This window comes from Macaca nemestrina, chromosome 6 (genome assembly GCF_043159975.1).
Source record: "Macaca nemestrina isolate mMacNem1 chromosome 6, mMacNem.hap1, whole genome shotgun sequence".
NCBI lineage: Eukaryota > Metazoa > Chordata > Mammalia > Primates > Cercopithecidae > Macaca > Macaca nemestrina.
Window position 1 is genome coordinate 60,837,272 of NC_092130.1, and position 22,501 is coordinate 60,859,772.

General features: G+C 41.6%; 1 protein-coding gene across 4 annotated transcripts in view; it reads right to left on the reverse strand.

The window, feature by feature from the left end:
- Positions 1-16,923: 16,923 nt before the first annotated feature.
- LOC105500028 (TNF alpha induced protein 8) overlaps positions 16,924-22,501 on the reverse strand; it is a 123,251-nt gene continuing 117,673 nt past the window's right edge. For all 4 annotated transcript variants that reach the window (XM_011772931.3, XM_071098561.1, XM_011772930.3 and 1 more), the window contains exon 2: positions 16,924-18,577. In XM_011772931.3, the coding sequence (XP_011771233.1) occupies positions 18,012-18,577 (566 nt within the window). In that variant the 3' untranslated portion in view covers positions 16,924-18,011. The remainder of the gene's footprint in view (positions 18,578-22,501) is intronic.

A 22,501-nucleotide genomic window follows, 5' to 3' on the forward strand; every position in this document is an offset into this window, starting at 1 on the left:
GCTGAGTAAGATATTTAGTCCCTCAGCAGAGTTACTCAGAAGCTGCAGGCAGTATGTAAGGCAAAAAATACAGCGAGGAGTCAACACAATGGGAGATAAGTTATGACTGAGACAATAGAAATACAATTCCTTGAGTCCTGGCTGTCGCTTATTCACACACATGGATTCATCAGAACAGGTTGCCAAACTACAAGGGAAAAAAAACAAAATAAATTGCCAACTGTCTGCCACTGAGTTAATTTTCCTACTACATTTCTTTGATAACTCTCCTCCAAAGGATTCAAAGAGTTGTGCTGAATGGAAATTTCTTTTAAACACTGCCAGAGATGAAGTGAAGTCTCACCTTGATGGTGGGAGAAAAGATGGGAGAAGGAAAAAACAATAACCAAGATGCCTTAAAGCAGAGAGGACTGGAGAAAGAGCAATGGCTAAATTCTTCAGTGTGCAACATGCAGCTGGCTAAAGGAAGGAGGATGCAGCCAAGGCTCTTCACTACAGAGATATTGAAAGCTTAGAGGAGTGTATTGCAACTTTGGAGACTCGTCACATCCCGCATCTTGTAATCTTCCAGCAGAGTTCAGATCCAGACTCCTCAAACCCCCCAGCTGCCCCTCCCTAACACCCTTCTGCTCTTAACACTGGTCCCTCCTACACAATGCTTATTTATTATGGAGAAATCTGTGCCTCCAGCTCACCGTAAACTTGTATTCCTGCCATGGTATATGTTCCTTCCCAGCTTGAGACCTGATTGAATCAGTATCATTTTACACCTGCATCCCAAAGCTCAGGGACTTCTGAGAAGCAGGCCAGCCTTTTACTCTGGCTGAGAAGTCGCTGTGTCAAGTAGACTCATCTCAGAAGTCTCAGCAAAAGAGGATGAAGTCCCAGTGGCTTGTCATTATCTGTCTCTGACCCAATCACTGCAGTCAAGGGAATGTGAAGCTTTGATTGGTCAAACGTGGGTCACATGCCACCCTTAGAGCTGGAAATCAGCTCCACTGGAACCTCCTGCCTTGGGAGTAGAAGCATAGATTCCCTGAGAAGGTTGGAGGCTATTTTAAATAGAGTAAGTGGATACTGGGCAGTCAAGAAGCAAGACAAATTCACCTCAATCACTTTTCAGCCCTTCCCTCTCCATAGTCTAGCACAGCCCAGGTGACTATGGAACCTTGTGTATTTGAATACAGAGCAAATGGAGCTCTTGGTGTTGTGCGGTGTGGTGGCCCTGATTCTCAGCAATCATGTGCTGGTTGATCTGTGATGAGGATCATTAGTATTCATTTGCTCAGTACTGTTTCAGTCTCTGCCCATATCTTTCATTAATTTCTATAGTCACCAAGTCACACACACACACACAAAAATCTCAAGGAGACAAGCCAAGACAGTGACAACATTTGACAACAACAACACAGATCTCAGATAATAACTGTCAAGGTGATAAGGAAAGTTTCAGGAATCCCTGGGGTGATAGAAGATATTTATTACCACTGTCTGTATTTTTTTTTTTTTTTTTTGAGATGGAGTCTCGCTGTGTCGCCCCGGCTGGAGTGCAGTGGCCAGATCTCAGCTCACTGCAAGCTCCGCCTCCTGGGTTTACGCCATTCTCCTGCCTCAGCCTCCCGAGTAGCTGGGACTACAGGCGCCCGCCACCTCGCCCAGCTAGTTTTTTGTATTTTTAGTAGAGACAGGGTTTCACCGTGTTAGCCAGGATGGTCTTGATCTCCTGACCTCGTGATCCGCCCATCTCGGCCTCCCAAAGTGCTGGGATTACAGGCTTGAGCCACCGCGCCCGGCCACTGTCTTTAATTCACTGTCGTACAAGGCATGTTATCAATACAAAATTTACATAAAATAAGTCATTTGTTTCAGGTAAACATATTGAGTTTCCTCTTTGAGCATTACCATAAAATAGAGTAATTACCTTTTGCTCCCGTGTGGTTCTCATTAACTACATGTAATCAAATCAATTATTAAGTGGTTCATCAGAAAGAAGCAACTGTCCTTCCTAATGAGAAATCTTCTCCAAATTTGCAGAGCAACAAGCAGAAATAATGAAAATATAACAATTCTTCCCACGAACAACATCCCTTTTCCTCAGAGTGATTCAGTTCTGTCCCGTCCTCTGTAGCTTGCCCCTGGAAAATCCCACTGTCAGCCTTGTGAGTGATTCTGGGAGTGCTGACTCCTGGAAACTAGGTCTCCTGATGAGCTCAGACTTTCAGTGGACTACTGTGAGCACAGGGGCCTCGAGCAGGGGCTTAGGACTTGAATCCTGCTAGATTTGAGTGTGCACAGGGAGGGGGACGGCAGTGTGCACAGTGGCTACAAGAACAGGCGCTGGATTCAAACCAGCTGCCACCATTTACCAGCGGGTGTCCTTCACCACGTTCTTTCTTTCTGACCCAAGTTTTCTCTTATGTAAAATGATGGTAAGAGTTCTCACCTTCTGGAGTTGTGATAGAGACAAGACAGTCCGCAAGAGTGTTTAGCATGCTGCCAGGCACGTGGTACTAAATGAGGGTTAGTCTGGATTAGGCTTTTTGATTTGCGTTGTGTTAGGTTTTTTTTTTCATTTGTGACCAAGAGGCAAAACTTGGTCTGACCCCTTCCTTCCATCAGGAGATGGTCTGTCACTGACAACTTAACTGAGCAAGGGAAACACCATTGGATAACCTGGCCCCTCACTGAGGCTAAGAAACAACCAGTATTGAGGTTTCCCTTTGCCTATCAACTTAGAAGAGCTAGAAAACAAATCTGTGAATCTAAGGAATGTTTCAAAAATCCAGAATCCTCTTTCTAGAGAGTTGGAGCTTCTAGTTTACATTTGACTCTAATTCTGACTCAAAGATACGATATGATCCATTATCACTCAACCCGAAAAGGAAAAATTTAAAGCATAATTAATAGCAATAGCTTCTATTTATTGAGGATGTACTTGACATCCTATTCTGAATGTTTATATAAATCATCTCCTTTAATGATCCTTTGAGATATATCATTTTACAGATGAAAAAACTGAGGGTCAAATAAATGAGTAACCTCTCAAGCTCCAGCTATTAATACACGGCTTGTTTTCTTAACCCGAGGACACTTTGCAGACTTACAAAATACTTTAAATTAATGATCACAATAAAAGTGGCAAATCTTGATTTGAATCCATACATTCTCATGATACGTCTGGACAGACTTTAATTCTGAGTTCTGGCTGGTCTGTCTCCACTGCCCATGCCAGGTGCTCTCTAGTCTGTTTCTAGGCAAAGTGTTCACAGACTAGAGGTTTCTTAGGTTCCCTCTCTCTTCTCTAAAAAAGCAAGAACTGACCAGGCTCAGTGGCTCATGCCTGTAATCCCAGCACTTTGGGAGGCCGAGGCGGGCAGACCACGAGGTCAGGAGATCGAGACCATCCTGGCTAAAACGGGGAAACCCTGTCTCTACTAAAAATACAAAAAATTAACTGGTCATGGTGGCACGTGCCTGTAGTCCCAGCTACTTGGTAGGCTGAAGCAGGAGAATCACTTGAACCCGGAAGATGGAGGTTGCAGTGAGCCAAGATGGCACCATTGCACTCCCCCTGGGGACAGAGCTAGACTCCATCTCAAAAAAAAAAAAGCAAGAACTTTCCACAGGGAATGCAAAATCAACCTAGCAATCATCCTGTATCAGTAAAGAGACTACTCAAATAGGCTTAAGTGAAACAAAAGAAGCAAAGTGTATTGTCTCTTGAACCTGAAGACTCCCAGGGGAAGGCAGACTACAGACGTGGCTGAAAGCGCAGCTCAGAGGACTCCCTTTCTGCCCCTCTCTTGGCTCTGCCTTCCAGATTCACTTTTTTCTCAGGCTGGCTCTTTTTTCATGGGAGCACATTGACTGCAAGAATCTCCAGGTTCCTAACCTCATAGTTTCAAGTCCAGTGGGAAGAGAGAGTGTTTTCTTATCTGTATCTCAAGCAGAAGTCCTAGGTGCTCTACAGTCTATCCTGATGCATTATGTATTCACCCCTGAGTCAATCCCTGTGGTGAAAGGGATGAAATGCTGTGATTGGCCAGATCCAGCTCATGTGCCCAACTGTTACCAGAGGTGACATCAGCATATGGATAGAGAGCTGGGGAAGGATGATAGCGCTAAAGAAAAACCAGAATGGGTTTGTTTTGTTTTGTTTTCTGAGACAGAGTCTCACTCTGTCACCCAAGCTGGAGTGCAGTGGCAAGATCTTGGCTCACTGCAACCTCCACCTCCGGGGTTCAAGTGATTCTCGTGTCTCAGCCTCCCAAGTAGCTGGGACTACAAGCATGAGCTACCATGCACAGCTAATTGTTTGTATTTTTAGTAGAGGCAGGGTTTCACCATGTTGGCCAGGCTGGTCTCGAACTCCTGACCTCAGGTGATCTGCTCCCTTGGCCTCCTAGAGTGCTGGGATTACAGGCATGAGCCACCATGCTCAGTCCAGGATGTTTTTAACAATAGAACAAGGAACAGATACTGAATAGTAAATGTCAACAACCACAAACATACATGACTATAGACCCAAATGCCCTACAAGTCTAGGAATTCAACCATATATATTTTTAACTAAACTCCAGGCATACAGAAGAACAACAAAATAACATTAGAAATCAGGACAGTCCCTAAAATGCAGGCCAGATGACCAACGCCAATATATGGGCAGAGGTCCTATGTTCTGGCAAAGTACTGATTTAATCCATTAATATAAAGCACCTTCCACTCAGGAATTATTATGTCAGAATTAATATGTGAATCCAGAGTAATGTAACAAGTGCCAATCATCCCTCTCCCCTCCCACCCCGCTACCCCCACACACTTGGTCATTACCTTGGAAATTCCAAGATTTAAACAGAGGAGCCATAATAGAGACTAAAGGGGGCAGAGGTAAGCTGATAAGTTTCAGCTTGTCCTAAAGAGTTAACAGGGGAGAAAGACTCATGTCAGATGGTGCCCATATGGCTGGTTTACATATTGTGTACATGGAATTTATGTCAAAGCTACACCCAGAGACAAGGGTGACGCAGAAGGAACCGACCAATCACCTTTCTTGGAGCTGGAATCCACCAAGAACATGATCTCAGCCAGACATCAGCGAATGAGAAGGGTCATTGTTGAAGGCAGCCAGTAGAATGTTAAGACGGAATTTGGTTTTGGTCAGATGAAACTGTTAGCACAGCCCTGGTCCCCTTGGTTATTCTGTTGTGTGTTATTATATAATGTGTTATTCTATTCCAAAGTAAAGAGAAAGACATGAAAAATGATAATTGGTGAATATTTTCAAAATGAAGATTAACATTTCACTCCAAATCTGAATCTTCTTCACATAAAAACTGCTCATTTAAAATGGTGCAAGGATTAAGCAAGTCTCCTAAATAAATTCCCTCTGCATCAGAGTTCTTCTTTAAAACAGTCTGGATGATTGCTAAAGTGCATTTCAAATCTAAAATTCAACCACTAGCATATCCTTAGGAAAGGCAGCTGCCAACTACAGAGGTATCTCAGCCCAGAGACCTGGCTTCAGCCCACACTCAGCACCACTCCGTTACCTTCACATCCCCATCCACATCCTCCGGGCAATGACAATGATGGTGGTGGTGGTAACAGTAATTGAGCACTTGCTGTATGCAAGGCACTCTCCTTTACACAAGTGCTTCATGTGGATTATATGCAAATACGAAATACTACAATGATCTCTACTTAACAGATGAAAATAATGAGGGGCAGAGAAAATAAGAAACCTGAACAATATCACAGCCAGTAAGTGGCTCCCCTTTCCTATGTTTAACAATCATCTGATCTGTGGATATGATAGTAAGGATCTCAATTTTCTGACTTTCAGCAACAAGCTAGTTGTTACATCTAATAAATATCAGCATTCTAACTTGGATATTTGCATAAGCAAGTCACACACAGGTAAAGACAAGACTGAGGTGAGTTAGATAATTTCTTGATGACAGCTTTCTCTGACCCACCATAGAACATTCTGCAGCTGAACATCTGGAACCAGAAGAGAACACTGAAGATTCACCTCAGCCACCCACCCTTCTGGGAGTGCTAGGGTGCTGTGCGCAGAGCAGGGGTCTCAGTGTCAGTCCTGGGTTCAAGCCCTTGCTCTGCCCACTGACCAGCTGTGTTGTTGAGAAAATGTGTAATCTTCTCAGTGTGTCAGCTTCTCTTCTGTAAAATGGAATGATACCAGAGATCTCATGGTAAGAGGGTGCTGTCTACAACATCTAGCAGTCTTATATTAGCACACAGCACACTGTTTGTGATAATGGCATCGTACTCAGGGTGGGGACATCTGAATCCCAATATCACTATGACAAGATAACTGCAGAAGGAACGGAATCGACTGCAGACAGGAAAGGATTAAAGTTAGAGATACTAATTTTATCTCTGCGAGAACTAATCTTGACTACCTCAGATGTGCCACTTTGTCTTTTCTGGAACAAAGAATAATTTTATCATCTGTGAGAACTCACGTCAAAGTGTCCCTTGATACACTCTCACTTGTAAACAAAAGTTTTCAGACTGCAACTTGCAGCAGCCCTGCTACTAGTGAGAAAAAGCAGAGGATGAAACAGGCAGGACAACTGGCCTCTATCGTCACGCAAATGATTTCAGAAATGTCACTTCTTGAGATACTGAAAAGCTGATGGTGGTGGTTCATTCACCTTGGGGAAACAGCATGTAACCATCCCTGTTCAAGCTCATTAGTCTTCTTGATCATGTCTGCTTCCCCATCACCAAAGTGATCCCTAAAAACAGCTCTTCCTCCCTTCAAAAGATGAACCAAGGGTGGGTGTGGTGGTTCACGCCTGTAATCCCAGCACTTTGGGAGGCCAAGGCAAGCTGATCACCTGAGGTCAGCAGTTGAGACCAGCCTGGCCAACATGGCAAAATGCCATGTCTACTAAAAACAAAAATTAGCTGGGCATGGTGGCATCTGCCTGTAATCCCAGCTACTCAGGAGGCCAAGGCAGGAGAATTGCTTGCACCCAGAAGGTAGAGATTGCAGTGAGCCAAGATTGCGTCACTACACTCCAGCCTGGATGACAAAGCAAAACTCCTTCTCAAAAAAAAAAAAAAAAAGATGGACCAAGGAGACACTATACAGAGTAGGGGATTGGTTCAGTTGTTGCATTTCAGCATATACTTATAAGCACCATGATCATCATCATCCCACACAGTACTTGGTGTTTGGTGTTTATCAAGCCTCAGAACTATTGTTGGCTTGATTGTTGACATTAGGCTCAAGTGAGCAAGGAGCTGAGAGTGGTATTACACTCTTATCTTTGACTTTACAACACACCTGGGAGAGCATCCTCATGGTGTTTGCTGCCTAAAATTGGCAGTCAGTCAGTCTTAGAGATTATTTAAAAATATTTGATGAATCTTATGAGTAAAAGAAACCAGACACTAAAGAGTGTACATATACTGAATGATTCCATTTACATGAAGTTGAAAAATAGGCAAAACAAATCTCTAGAAGTCAAAATAGTGGTTACCTTGGGTGGGGGACTTCTGGGTGACAGAAATGTTCTGCTTTTTAATGTGGTTGCTAGTTAATAGGTATGTTAACTCTGTGAGAAATTTCTCGAACTGTACACTTATGATTTTCTATATATTGTACTTCAGTAAGTTTACTGAGAAGAAGAGGAAGAAGAAGATGAGGAAGAGAAAGAAGAAAAGGGAAGAAGAGAAAGAGGAGGCAAGGAGGAAGAGGAGGGAAATAAATGAAAGAAAGAACTAAAGGAAATGCATGGAATTTAAAACAAAAAAGCACGCAAAAAAAATAAGCACCTGAAAAGACATTCAATATCATAATTAAAAATCACAATGCAATATCACCACCCACTTATTAGAACAGCTAAGTAAACAATAATGGTAATGTCAAACAATGGCAAGCACATGGAGCAACAGTCTCTCATACCTCGCTGGTGTGAATATAAAACAGCACAGCCGCCCTGGAAAATAATTTTTGCAGTCTTTACCATACGATTCAGCAATCACACTCTTGGGTATTTATTCCAGAGAAATGAAAAATTATGTTCACACGAAAGCCTATAGATGAATATTCATAGCAGTTTTATTCAGGCTAGAAAAATACTGGAAACAACCCAAATATCCTTCAATGGGTGAGTGGTTGAATAAACTGTAGTGCATCCATGCAATAGAATACTGCTCCGCAATAAAAAGAAATCAATTACTGATACATGCAACAACCTGGCTGCGTCTCAAGGGTATTATGCTTAGTAAAAAAAAAAAAAAAAGCCAGTCTGAAAAGATTACAACCGTATGGTTCCATTTATAGAACAGTGAAAACTAAATAAGTCTGTAGTCTAGCACCAATATACCAGTGCCAATTCCTGGTTTTGATATTGTATTATATTACAGGTCACCATTTGACAAAGCTGGATGAAGGGGCACAGGTCTCTTTGTACTATTTTTACAACTTCTTATGAGTCTATAACAACTTTTTTAAGTTTAAAGGAAAAAGAAGAATCTTTGACCCTGTCCAATTTGAATTAGGCCCACACCTGTTTATGAATGCCGCTCCCCTCAGGCAGGGCTGGAACTCCCCAACTCTTGTAGTTTAATGTGAAGCACGGTCAGCGGAAAACCCAAGTACATTTACAGAAAATACTCTCAAACGATAAGGGAAAGGAGCAACCAAACCATGCTTCTTAGACACTCTGGTTGATCTCTTGCTCCTTGGGCTTGCGATGATTTATGTGACGAGAACCACATCAACTTAGAACTTAAGGCTCTTTTCCTAAAATAGGAATCTTTATATATGAATGGGAAGATTTTCTTGGATGTTATGAGAACTAAACAGAGGAATTAAAGATGAGCTATTTAGGGAAAACAGATGTATTGAAACTACCATTGGAAAAAGACTGAAAAGTTTAGTTTGTCTTGAATTCCAAACTCAATTCTTGCTGACAGTAACCAGGAAGTCAGAGCCTCTTACCAAGACAGTAGCTTTCCCTTTCCTTAAACTGAAAGGAGTGGGGAGCCAACGTCCTGTTGGTGGGGTCGCTTCTTTTAGAGTCTGGGGGAGGGGAGTGGCAAGACGGAGTCTCGCTCTGTCGCCCAGGCTGGAGTGCAGTGGCGCGATTTCTGCTCACTACAAGCTCCGCCTCCCGGGTTTACGCCATGCTCCCGCCTCAGCCTCCCGAGTAGCTGGGACTACAGGCGCCCGCCACCACGCCCGGCTCATTTTTTGTATTTTTTAGTAGAGACAGGGTTTCACCGTGTTAGCCAGGATGGTCTCGATCTCCTGACCTTGTGATCCGCCCGCCTCGGCCTCCCAAAGTGCTGGGATTACAGGCGTGAGCCACCGCGCCCGACCAACATAGGGTAGGTTTTTAAGCAATCAGCCATGTTTATATTATTGTTCTTGGTTGAAATTACACAGTTTAGTCAAGAGATGACAGTTTTTAAAACTAAAACTGAAGTTTTCAGTTTTTAGCCCATATTTTCGTAAAATTCTTTCATGAATTAGCAAGTGTCAGGAAGTCTTGTAATTCACTCAAAAAAGAACCTTACACTCCAGCTCTCTGAATGTAAGGGAGAATGCAAAGAAAAAGATCCTTGTCTTGTCTGGAGCCCCAGGGAAAGCCACTAGGGATAAGATACAGCCTCAGCCCCACACTGCGCTTCCTCCTCGGGGCTGTGTTCCTGGGCTTGATCGCCAATCATTTGCCAGCAAGAGGACGGATTGTTTTGTTAATGTTTCTTCTGCAAGACTCAGGGAGCTCAGGGTAGTCATAGGGACAAGCCAACAGACAGAACCAAATGGTGAGCAGTACCCACTGAGATCTGGGTTGATGGCATGGCCAGTCACAGACTGAACCTCTTCAACCATGTACTTCCGTGTCCTGGCCTGAGGGGTCAGGGGACACACATATGCTTCACTGGGCACAAGGATATGAAGTCAGAGTTTATGCAGCTTCACAAATCAGGCTGCAATCTAATTTCTAGATAAATTGTTTTAAAATGTTAAAAGCATCTCTCATGTTGCTATTACTCAGATAGTCCCAAGAATCAGAATGTTAAATAAGATGTTACTTAAATGTTGATTAAAAATTAGTTGGGTGTGGTGGCAAGCGCCTAATGTCCTAGGAGGCTGAGGCAGGAGGATCGTTTGAGCCCAGGAGGCCAAGGCTGCAGTGAGCTACAATCACACCACTGTACTCTAGCCTGGGCGACAGAGCAAAATCCTGTTTTTTAACAAATCAAACCAAAAAAAGTGATTAAAATGTTATTTTACATTCTTCCATTCAGTAGAATTTATAATCTACATTTTGCCAGGGGCTTTTTATAACCATTATTATTTTGAATGAAAAAAAAAAACAACTTGTAAACTGTTTTTTTTTTTTGAGATAATTGTTTCACTCTGTGGCCCAGCCTGGAGTACAGTGGCAAGATCCTGGCTAACAGCAACCTCTGCCTCCCAGGCTCAAGTCATCCAAGCTATCCTCCCACTTCCACCTCCAGAGTAGCTGGGACTACAGGTGCACGTCACCACGCCCAGCTAATTTTTGTATTTTTGGTAGAGACAGGTTTTGCCATGTTGCCCAGGCTGGTCTTGAACTCCTGGGCTCAGGTGACTCGCCCACCTCCCAAAGTGCTGGGATTACAGGTGTGAGCCACTGGGCCCAGGCCCATTTTTTCTTTAACTTACACTATGTCTCATATACCACCTCCCCCACCTGCCCCCAACACACATACTTGCCATTGATTTTGAAAAAGAAATTGGTCACTACTTTGAACTTAGTGCTTTTAAAATATCAGTTTAAAGCTCAAAACACTGTTTGAAAATTCTTACATCAGAAAGCCTATGCTGGGCTAAGAAAGCCTTTCTTAGGTTCATCTACATCACGGGAAGCCCCATTTGGTATTAAGTTACTTGTGCATTGTCAGCGTCCCCACCAGTCCATAAAGAACTAGGTGTCACTGCGTAGTTCCAGGGTACAGCCTGGCATTAGGCACATAGTAGCTGTTCAATCTTCATTTCTTAAATTATATACATTAACTTGTCAGGACTCTCACATGTTCACATGGACAAGAATGTATTTATTAACTACATTCAGGTGAGTCCACGCTTACTTTATATATTTGTTTCCAATTAAAAACAAACAATTGTCCTGAAGAACTCCAGACTCCCTAAGTATTCTGTCTTTGCTGGAGCCAAGAGGGTGGGAAACAATCATACGGCATCTAGTCTCCGAAGACGGCCTCAAAGAGCCATGCATCCCAGAATTCACACCCGTGTGTAGTTCCTCCCGTACTAAACCCAGGTTGAGCCTGTGTGCAGTAAAGGATTAACTCAACAGGACTGGGAAGTTCCAACCCTGCAAATTCCAAAGAAAGGACTGGCCCCTGACTAGATCTTGGGAGATAATCTCTAAGCCCTTGGAATACAGTGCTTGATAAGAATGCCTTTGTATACCTGGGGCTTGAGCCGTGACACATTGTTTATGCTAACAATGTGATTTATGATATTCACCTGGAGCTCTGGGCCATCCTGTTTCAGTTTGACTTCTGGAGGGGCTGTAGCCTGAGTAACTAAGGTTAGTCATGTGAGTGCTCCATGCCTCGTTAACAACCCTGGACACCAAGGCTCGGCTGAGCTTCCCTGGTTGGCAATATTTTGTACGTTGTCGCACATCATTGCTAGGAAAATTTTGTGTTATCTATAAAATTCTATGGTCGAGGACAGCTGGAAGCTTGCACCTTGGTCTCTCCTGGCCTCTGCCCTATGCGTCTTCTTCCTTTGCTGATTTTAATCTGCATCCTTTTGCTATAATAAACCGTAACTATGAGTATAATAGCTTTTCTGAGATCTCTGAGTCCTTCTAGAGAATCATCAAACCTGAGGGTGTTTGGGGACTCCAGTACAGCCTATGATTTGATTTAACCAGTAGAAAGAGGCAGAAATGATACTGTGCCTGTTCTGGGCATAAGCTTAAGAATGCCTGGAAACTTCTGCTCTTGCACTTTGGGGTGCTCTTAGTAAGTAGTCAGTAGAGGCCATGGGGAGAGGAGAGGCCCAGTCATCCAAGTGTCCCAGCCAAATCTCCGTAAAACTCCAGTCCCAGCCATGATCTGACCACAACCACATGAGAGACCCCAAATCAGAGAACTGCCCAGGTGAGCCCCTTCAATCCACAGAATCATGAGGGGGAAGAAAATGGTTGTTGTTTTAAACCACTAAATTTTGGGGTGGCTTGTAATACAGCAGTGGATAACTAAAACCAGCATGAATAATCAAATGATTTAAGAGATTCAGAATTTAATTGGTTAAGAGATGATACATAAGTAGCTGCTAGAAATCATTACTTTCAACAACTCAACCCAAAACAATTTTCCTAAATTGAAAGTAAAAGACAATATTTTTCTTAAGGAGACTGGAATTGAACAAAATTCTCTCGGGCTGCTGAAGTCTGCTGCTTCATTTATTGTAGACTCAGGCTTCTTTTTGTTGCTGATTTGGAAACAGTGAAAGGCCAGCAGTAAACAATACCTCACATAGGAATAGACTTCAGGAGGCCTCAGAGCCTTCCATGTTTTTAAAAATTTTTATCTTTAAAATGAGAATACGAGGTAATTGCTTTTATGCAAGTTTCAGAGACAACGTGAGCGAGCTCCCTGGCAGGCAGAAGCTGGATGTCCTGGTTTCCTGACTGCTCCCACAAATGCCCTCTGTACCCTGCTGGGTTCCACCTGGCCACACTCCAGTGCCTCTCCCGGAGGAAGGCATGCCAAATTCCTGACACATGGCGTTTGAAAATACCATGGAACGTTTCCACTCGTGGATTTCACTATGTTCTCCAGTGAGTATTTTAGCAAGCTAAAAATGTGACTCCTCAGTCATGAGAACACCAAATCCATACGATTCGAAAACAGCAACAATGCTGGAACTTTGATCTAATTATCAACAAGTCCTCTTCCAGGAGATTAAATGTCTTAGAATATTTTATAATTTGCTTAGCGGGTATTTATCCTTTAGTGAAAACCAGTGGTCTTCAAAGAGAGCAGCAAAAGATGCTGACAAGTCATTTAAATGGCTGAGTGGTTACTCTTGCTGGCCTAATAAAAGTCCATTTCTAGGAAGATGAAACCTGAGCTTCTTGTAAATCATCAATTATCCCAGATAATGGTAACAATATAGATATTTATACTCTGGGTTTTGATTTCCATGCCTTGTGTTTCAACTTCACATCAGGAAGGTTTTTAAAAATTTATTTATTTATTTATTTTGAGACGGAGTTTCTTTTTTTTTTTTTGAGATGAAGTCTCACTCTTGTTGCCCAGGCTGGAGTGCAATGGTGCCATCTTGGCTCCCTGCAACCTCTGTCTCCCAGGTTCAAGTGATTCTCTTGCCTCAGCCTCCCAAGTAGCTAGGATTACAGGCATGTGCCACTACACCTGGCTAATTTTGTACTTTTAGTAGAGATGCGGTTTCACCATGTTGGTCAGGCTGGTCTTGAACTCCTGACCTCAGATGCTCCACCCGCCTCAGCCTCCCAAAGTGCTGGGATTACAGGCGTGAGCCACCACACTCGGCCTGGCAGTTTTAAATGAATTAATTCATCTGTAAGCTTTTGAATGGAAAAATCAAAGTAGAAAGAAGCATATTGTCCTACATCATTTTACAAATCCAAACATACTTAAATTGTCTTTCTTGTGTTAAGAACAAACCCCAAGTGCCTAATCAGCTACTTTGTTTCCATGAGGGAGAAATACAGTTATGCAGCTGATGTCAGGGAAGGTGGAGAATTTCCTCAGCCACCCATGAAGAAAGATAAGGGGGCCCTTATCCACTGGCTGTCTAATCTTAGAAAGATCTCATGGAGATATGGTGGATGTAGAGCACAATCCTCTATCCCTGAAGAACATTTTCCAAAGCACAGATGTTTTCTCTTAATTGTGAATGCTGGCTGACTTGTCCATATCCTTTCTCAGGGCTCAGCAGATGGTACGATTTGGGACTGACTTGTTCCCTATAACGTGAGGCTGATGTTCTTTGCTACGTGGAAAACACATCTTTGGTGAGACAGAAATGAATCAATATTACACAAAAATGTTTCCATTTCTGGAATTTCCCTGAGATAAAAATATCTTTCTGGCTTTGGGTATACATAAGTGACCGTGAGGACGCTTAGTAAAAGAGAAAACAGATTTTCAAGACTTTGTGGTGATGGTGATTATATGGGATTATAAGTAAAGATTTTCCTGTTGTATCATTTTGGAAACAAAAAGTTGACTCATTTTCTGGTTAATGCTTCAATATTTTCATTAGGGAGTTTCTATAAAGTCTTTATCTGAATCACAGAAAGTACAGTTATTTCAGAGGTAGGATAAAACTTTATCTGTCATAAACAGCACTGCGTACTAAAACCTGCTGAGTTTAACAAATCACCTAGAAGTCCAATGCTCAAGAATGCAATATATCAAGTAAAACACTGAAAAGTTCAACTATAATGCAAGTGTGGAAGTGCAAGATTGACTAAAACTTTTAAATATTATCATTTCTATTAACATGCTAATTAAATTCATTTTATTGGAGTATTTTAAGTTCCTAGCAATTGAATAGCACTTTTTACTACAAATATTTCATCATTTGGATAAACATATTCTTTTATTTACCATTTGTCAGGTTTTGTATGCTAAACTGCAACTGCTTATATATGCTGATCAAGTATCTCAAGGATAAATTAAAACTCTTAGTAAAAATCCGACTGGTACAGACCACAAAAAGTACTATTTTAAGCCTTTGGGGGCTTAAAAATTGTGTGTGTCTGTGTTTATTTACATGGTGGGAGAAAAAGAACCCTCCAGGTAATTGTGAATGGGACACTGTTATATAAGAGTTAAAAAAGCACTATTTCTGTACAATTGAAGTTCCTAACTCATGCTTTACTTTTTTTTTTTTTTTTTAGGCTTTTGCAATTTTTATTGTGGAGATGTATTTATATTGTTAGTTTCAGGATATCTCAGGCAGAGTTTTGCTTGTTGACCAGGCTGGAGTGCAGTGGTGCAATCTCGGCTCACTGCAACCTCTGCCTCCCAGGTTCCAGCGATTCTCCTGTCCAAGTAGCTGGGATTACAGGTGCCCGCTACCACATCTGGCTAATTATGTGTATTTTTAGTAGCAATGGGGTTTCACCACATTGGCCAGGCTGGTCTCGAACTCCTCACCTCAAGTGATCCTCCCACCTCGGCCTCTCAAAGTTCTGGGCTTACAGGTGTGAGCCACTGCACCCACCCCATGCTTTAGTCTTAAACTAATTTTGAGTTGTACATGAAAGGCCTAATAATCAGAAAAAGACTATTTTTTAACTTACCTGCTCAAATATTTTGAACCTCCGAATCTGGAAAATAATGTTGAAGTTTGAAACTGATGCCATGCCAACTCTGGGGAGCACAGTACTGAACTGCTGCTTCCTTGTCTTGGTGAATGCACATCGAGTGCCTTGTCGTCCTCTGAACCCACCACCGCTAGGGACTGCTATGGGGGAGGAGCTCACTGCACCTCAGAAGTCAATGTTCAAAGTCACTGTGATGACCTGGAAGTGAAGTTCCACAAGAGACACAAAGCTGAGGCACAAGATGCCCCCAAGGTGGGAGTCATGTTGAAAACTTGGAAAAATGTCTTTGTACAAAATCTACGCAGCTTTAGAGAACAGGCCAGACCTGTGCTGACTTAGGTACTGCCTAAAATGTCACTATATGAGGAACCATTTCAGTAGCATACTACCCACGCTTCTCTGAGCCAAGGATGTTCCTAGCATTGCCTTTAGTCTTATCTTTAAGTGAAAATAAGGTTTTATACATATTCCGGCTGGGACACCTCGGGCACATGTGACCTCAGGAAATTCCTTAACTTCTCTTCCCTTAATTTCCTTATCTATAAAATGGTGAAGATTATGGCAGGAATTAAATGAGTTAATGTGCCTGGCACATAATACAAACTCTGTTAGCTGTCCATTAGTATTTTCATCCACTTATCATATCCACTCATAATTTTTGCAGAGAAACCATCAGCACAAAATAAAACCAATTACAACCCAATTTTTTTCAAAATGTGAAGAGAAACCATTTTATAAAAAGGTTCATAGGACTCCCCAAATTAATATAAACTTGGCGCAGATTTATATACCCTAAGCACATGGAGATTCTTCCCAGCTCCCATACTCCTTGCCACCCTAAATGCTCAAGGGGAGTCCTATTGTATTAGAAATGAACTTGCTAATCACAACTTTGGACCTGATCCTTCCAAGGCATGCTTTTCAGGCACAGGACTGGTAAGGAGATGGGTCCCCTCCAGAAAATGCTGAGAAATGGTAGCAAACAGAATTCCCTTCTTCGGTCTACTCCTCACTGCCTTCCCTCTGTGGGAGATGAAGCATTGCTCCCCGCATGCCATGCACATTTGATTGCTAGCTTGCTGGCACAACCCTATGATCCAGTGTGTCCAGATAGATCCAGATTTCTCCCTCCGTACGTTTTCTCTCTCTGGTTGGTCCTGTCTATAGCTAGAGATGAGCAAGAAGCATCCAGCTAAATACAAAAATTAGCCGGGTGTGGTGGTGCATGCCTGTAATCCCAGCTACTTAGGAGGCAGAGGCAGGAGAATCGCTTGTAGCTGGGAGGCAGAGGTTGCGGTGAGCCAAAATTGTGCCACTACACTCTAGCCCAGACGACAGAGCGAGACTCAAAAAAAAAAAAAAAAAAAAAAAAAATCATAGACACAGTGACAATGGAAATATTTATTGCTGCTGGTTGGGTCTGTCATTTCCTAGAGGACATAGCTGGCCAGCAGATTTTCATTTCTTTTTTACAAAATAAGCAAATGCCTACTTTATTATTTACACACAGAAAATTATATAGAAACACCACACAAACTGCTTGAAATGCAAATATTTTTTGGTTTACTCATCAAAGTAAAAAATAACAAAAACCTTATCAGTTAAATAAAAAAGTGACATTCTTTTTCAAACCTTCTTAAACACTGAAATGCATTCATTTTTGTGCTCATGTTCTTTAGCAACATCATTTCTCCCCTTTTGCCCCTCATTCCCCTAAATTGTTTCAATGAGTTCATCTGTAAAATGAAGATTGTCATCTTTCTTAATGCTACTTACTTTTTATTATCTCAGTATCAAGACCAATCTAGATTTTGTCTCTTACATATGAAATGGATGTAAAAAATGAAAAATTCACCAGCACATTTTAAGATAACATAAAAGAAGCCCTAAGCAAGCACTTCAAGGCAATGACACACCATTACATTTCTGAAAAATTTAAATATCATTGGTACTTAAAAGTAGAACTCAATTCCAGAAGCATATTCTTATATTGGACATTATTCATAATAGATCATATACTTCATTTCCACAGTACTGATTTCAGATAAGCCATTTTTTTTTTTGTTTGTTTGTTTTTTGTCGAGGATTGACTACCTCAGACTTAAATCTTGAATGTCAATGACTCAATCTTTAACAAAACAGTCAGCTGTAAGCTGTAGACATGAAAATTGAATTGTTTCAAAAGGAGCAATGATAGCAAGAGAAAGTTCTTGGCATTTTAAGAAAAGTACGTATACATAGCAAGAAATGAAAGTAAATCAAAATACATAGCTTTGTACATGTTGGAAATATCCAATGTGCCACCAACACAACAATTGCCCTATAAAAAAGTCCTCAGGTCTGGAGCTATCTGTATTTTTCTTTGTGTAACTACATTTGCATTACCCAACCACATATCTCTCCCATGGTCTGTTACCCGTTTGGAAGCTTTTAACCAGAATTTTTGGCAATATGCTTTTCTTCAAATAAAACAAGCCTTCAAATAAATCATTATGTCTGACAACTGAATTGGGCAAAGTCTTTCTGAAATATGTGTAATCTTTAGAAAATTCTTCTTTTTTCCTTCATAAATCAGCAGTGCTCCATCTTCAAATCAATCACGATCAGTCACAATCTTAACTCATGCGCTCATATGTTCTCTTCATCCAACATTTTGTTGATACCATCACATAGTTTTTGTAAGTGAGGTTTAAAATTCCCAAAAGGATTATACAAGGCAGCCAAAAAGTCACAATCTGAAAAATGATCAAAGACATTATTAACCCGTCCATGTGACTTGGCAGTGAGGTGACGCTGAATGATTTGGTGCAGCATCTCTCTGCATTCATTTAACAGCCTGGATAACACATTCCGGTCAAAGGTATAATCCACCTGGTGGAAACTGACCACGGTCATAGCAAGTTGATGAACTTTCTTCTTAAATTTCTCCATCAGTGCTAGCTCATCTTGATTAAACTGATTATTCCTGTAAAGAATGGCCAGCTTGATGACCGTCTTGATAAGGTTCTTGATGATCTTCTCTGCCTCCTTCTTGTTTTGGGTGTACTCCCTGGTCACTCTGTAGAGCTCATCCAGCACCTCACTACTCGTGTCATCTATTAAGGTGGTGGCGATGGATTTGGACACCATTTTACCCAAGATCTTCTTTTGTGCCTGAACGGCCAGGTTTTTGGAATTAAAGACATCTGTGGCCACTAAAAAAATAAGAGAGAGGAAAAGAATTAACAATTTGTAGATATCAGCAAGCGAAGCGAACTAAAAACAGGTATTAGGGAGCACTTTTTTCCCTCATTTTCCCACCATTTGTGGTTTGTCTTCCATCTACTGACATTAGTCTCTGTTCAGAAAAGAATTTTTGGCTGGGTGGAGTAGCTCACGCCTGTAATCCCAACACTTTGGGAGGCCGGGGTGGGCGGACCACTTGAGATCAGGAGTTTGAGACCAGCCTGGCCAACATGGGCATGGTGGCAGGAGCCTATAATCCCAGCTACTCAGGAGGCTGAGGCAGAAGAATTGCTTGAACCCAGGAGGTGGAGGTTGCAGTGAGCTGAGATTGCTCTACTGCACTCCAGCCTGGGTGACACAGCAAGACTCTGTCTCAAAACAAACAAAAAATACAAAATCAGCTCTACACCTGTCATCTGGGCAACAGCAACCAGAAGCGATTTAAAAGAAATTCATTTAAATGGAAGAAGAACAAATGGCAAAGCCATAATACTGAGTAAAATGGCAGATTAAGCAAATCAAAAGGAGAGCCTTGTTTTATAATCCAGTTGCAAAAAGTGTCAAATTTCCCAAGACATTGGCCAGTGCCTACCAATTTGGCTGTCCTAAGTACCTTGAATTTCAACCTCCAAAAGTCGAGTGTTGGAAAGAAGTGCTCCTTGGAGAGCTCATTGTCACTTGCTATTTCTGATGAATGGCCATTGTTTGCTTTACATTTTTATACATTTTGGAGAAATGACCTTTTTCATGAGCTAATGAAATGTGCTACATGAAAAATATACTTTGAAAAAGCTGTTGCTTAGAGTTTACTTTTGGAATTATAACTTCTGACAGATGTTTACAATATACATAATAATGGCTGTACATATTAAATATTAAAGAGACACTATATGTAATCTTCCTAGCTTAGAGCTGGTCAAGGGAAAATGCTCAATAAATGTTTATTCTCCAAACCAAGTTTACTTCTTTCTACCACAATTTTCCCCACTCCATGCAGGTAGCAATCTTTTTTTTTTTTTGAGATGGAGTTTCGCTCTTTTTGCCCAGGCTGGAGTGCAATGGCATGATCTTGGTTCACTGCAACTTCCACCTCCCCGGTTCAAGTGATTCTCACACCTTGCTCTCCAGAGTAGCTGGAATTACAGGCGCCCTCCACCATGCCCAACTAATTTTGTATTTTCAGTAGAGACGGGATTTCACCAGGTTGGCCAGGCTGGTCTCTAACTCCTGACCTCAGGTGATCTGCCCACCTTGGCCTCCCAAAGTGCTGGGATTACAGGCATGAGCCACTGCACCTGGCCCATGTGGCAATCTTTAAACTACTCCTCTACAACTGTGCTTTCTCCTGCTTCTCCTAAGGCTTAAGAACTGCAGTTCTTTGGGTGTCTACTCCATCTCTGAGTCAAGTGGCAACTGTTCTCTCCATATATGCCGGTGTTTAAGCCTAGGCCTGGGTGTCGGAAAGCAATCATTTGGTAATGAAAGATTACAAAGTTTAAAAATACAGATACATACAAATGACTCAAGGCATCAATGATTATATAAGATTATTTCTAGTTTGGATGGGCTGGCATCATTAGGAAGCAAAAAGGCAGCTGCTTCAAAATCCAGACTGGGAGGACATATAAGAAGAGTGACCCCCTTAATCCAGAACTGCCATGTTGGATTTAAAATTGGGGAAAGGTGGGGTGTGGTGGTTCACACCTGCAATCCCAGGACTTTGGTAGACCAAGGTAGTGAGAGGATCGCTTGAGCCCAGGAGTTTGACACCAGCCTCAGCAACATAGTGAAACCCCATCGCAACAAAAAGCTACAAATAAAAAAAAAAAAATTAGCCAGGTGTGGTGGCGTGCACCTGTAGTCCAGTTACTAGGGAGGTGGAGGTGGGAGAATCATCTGAGCCTAGGAAGTTGAGGCTGCAGTGAGCCTTGACTGTACCACTGCACTCCAGGCTGGGCAACAGAGTGAGACCCTGTCTCAGAAAAAAATTAAATTAAAATTCAGTAAAATTGAGGAGAAGAAGAACCAAATCAGATTTGAAATTTGGACCAAAGTACTTCGTGGTATATAGTAGAGGTAGCTGCAAAATGGTTCCTTATGACCCGAACATCAATTAGAAATACACAGCGCCATCCACAGTGCCATCCACTGAAAGAATGTCTTCACTGATTGAGAAAGGGTCCCCTCACAAATGTCGAAATTTACACTTCTGAAACATGAACTGAAACTGCAGAAGAACTAAAATATATTTTGAAAAAGAGAAGGAAAGTGAAAATGTGTGAGAAACAGCCAACTTTATGTAGAAGTTTCCATCATTTAATGTTTTATGTTTTTATCATTTAAGCAGAAGTCTGTTTCTATTTCTATTCTTCAATTATTTGCAAAAGAGTATAAAGATTAACTCACACTAAAGAATTTATGTCAAAAGAAATGGCACCCACGTCGCTAACAGTACCACATTAAAACCAGGGACCATATTTCATCTCAGAACTCCTGATATAGACCTTGAAAAAAATCAATAAACTTGATTTATATAGGGATGCCCAACCATTTTCAGCTACACAGCAAATAAGTAGGATTTCAGTAATATATTTCATATAAAGGTGAAATGTTATTGTGTTTTTAATGTTTTAGAACATGGCACAGTCTACAAATATCTTACCTGGGATTTACTACAAGTCTATCAGTTGGACATACTTTATGTTGTGAAATATTGAAACCAGAGGGAGAGATATTCATAAGATTTCTCCTTTATCCAAGGCTGGACTTTCACGTTTGCACCTCTTCTCAGCTACTTTTCTGATTAAATCTCAATATTCCATTTAACTTCAAACATGGAAAACAAAAACTCTATGACACAGCACTTCAACTTCCTGCAAGACAGTGTGTAAAAGGCAAATCTACTGCCAACTAAGCAAGATCATTCCCTGTTTACTGGTAATCAAGTATGAATCAAGATAGAGAAGTTGATCTCTGAGGCTTTCATATTTGTCCTAGAGGAACTTCAAACCCCCTTCCAGAAACAGCAGCTGTGTCACACTTTCCTTTTATTCTTTGGGTTATTCCAGTAAAGTTGTCTTTTTAAATGAGGTTGAAGCTCTTTGTCCCCCTCCACCATCTGAAGCTCTTTCTCCCCCTCCACCAAGAAGACATGCATAAGTAGATTTATTTTCCAGCATTAGAGAAAGCTTTTTTGAGCCAATTGGGGCTTGTGGCTGAGAGTCTCTGGCCAGGGATGTGTGGTCTGTGCTCATGAAGTATGTTTCTTTTTCTTGCAAATTAACTGCTGTTAGTCATTCCTGTTCAGGCTCATTTGTCAGTTCCACATGCTCTACCAGATCCCTTAAAAGTCTGGTGTATCTCAGAGCTAGTCCTAGACCAAGTTTTTCTCCTTCAGTCTATCCTCACCCCTGTGTGATCTCATCCACTCCCACAGCTTCAGATACCACCCAGGTGCCAGTGACTCCTACAGCTATAACTCAGCCCTGACCTCTTTTCTGGACTCATTTTGTAAATACATTCAAGATTTTTCTTTTCCTTGGCTATTTTGCAGGCATCTCAAATGTACCATATGCAAAACTGATCTTTGATTCTCTCCCGCCTCCCTACTAAGTGCTCCTTTTTCGCTCTTTATGATCTCAATTAACAGCATCCCCTCCAACCTTTTGCTCAATCAAATCAGAGACTTAGGGATCATCCACCATACCATTCTCTCCCTTACCCAGTCCATTATTAACTTCTTTCTGTTCCACCTTCCTCCCGCATTTCTCTGAATTCTATCCATTTCCCTCCATCTCCATGGACAGCAGCCTAGTCCAAACCCCTTTTAATCTATTTTCACATATCAGCCAGTTTCAAGAAATGAAATTTGCGAATGGGGCCAGGCGCAGTGG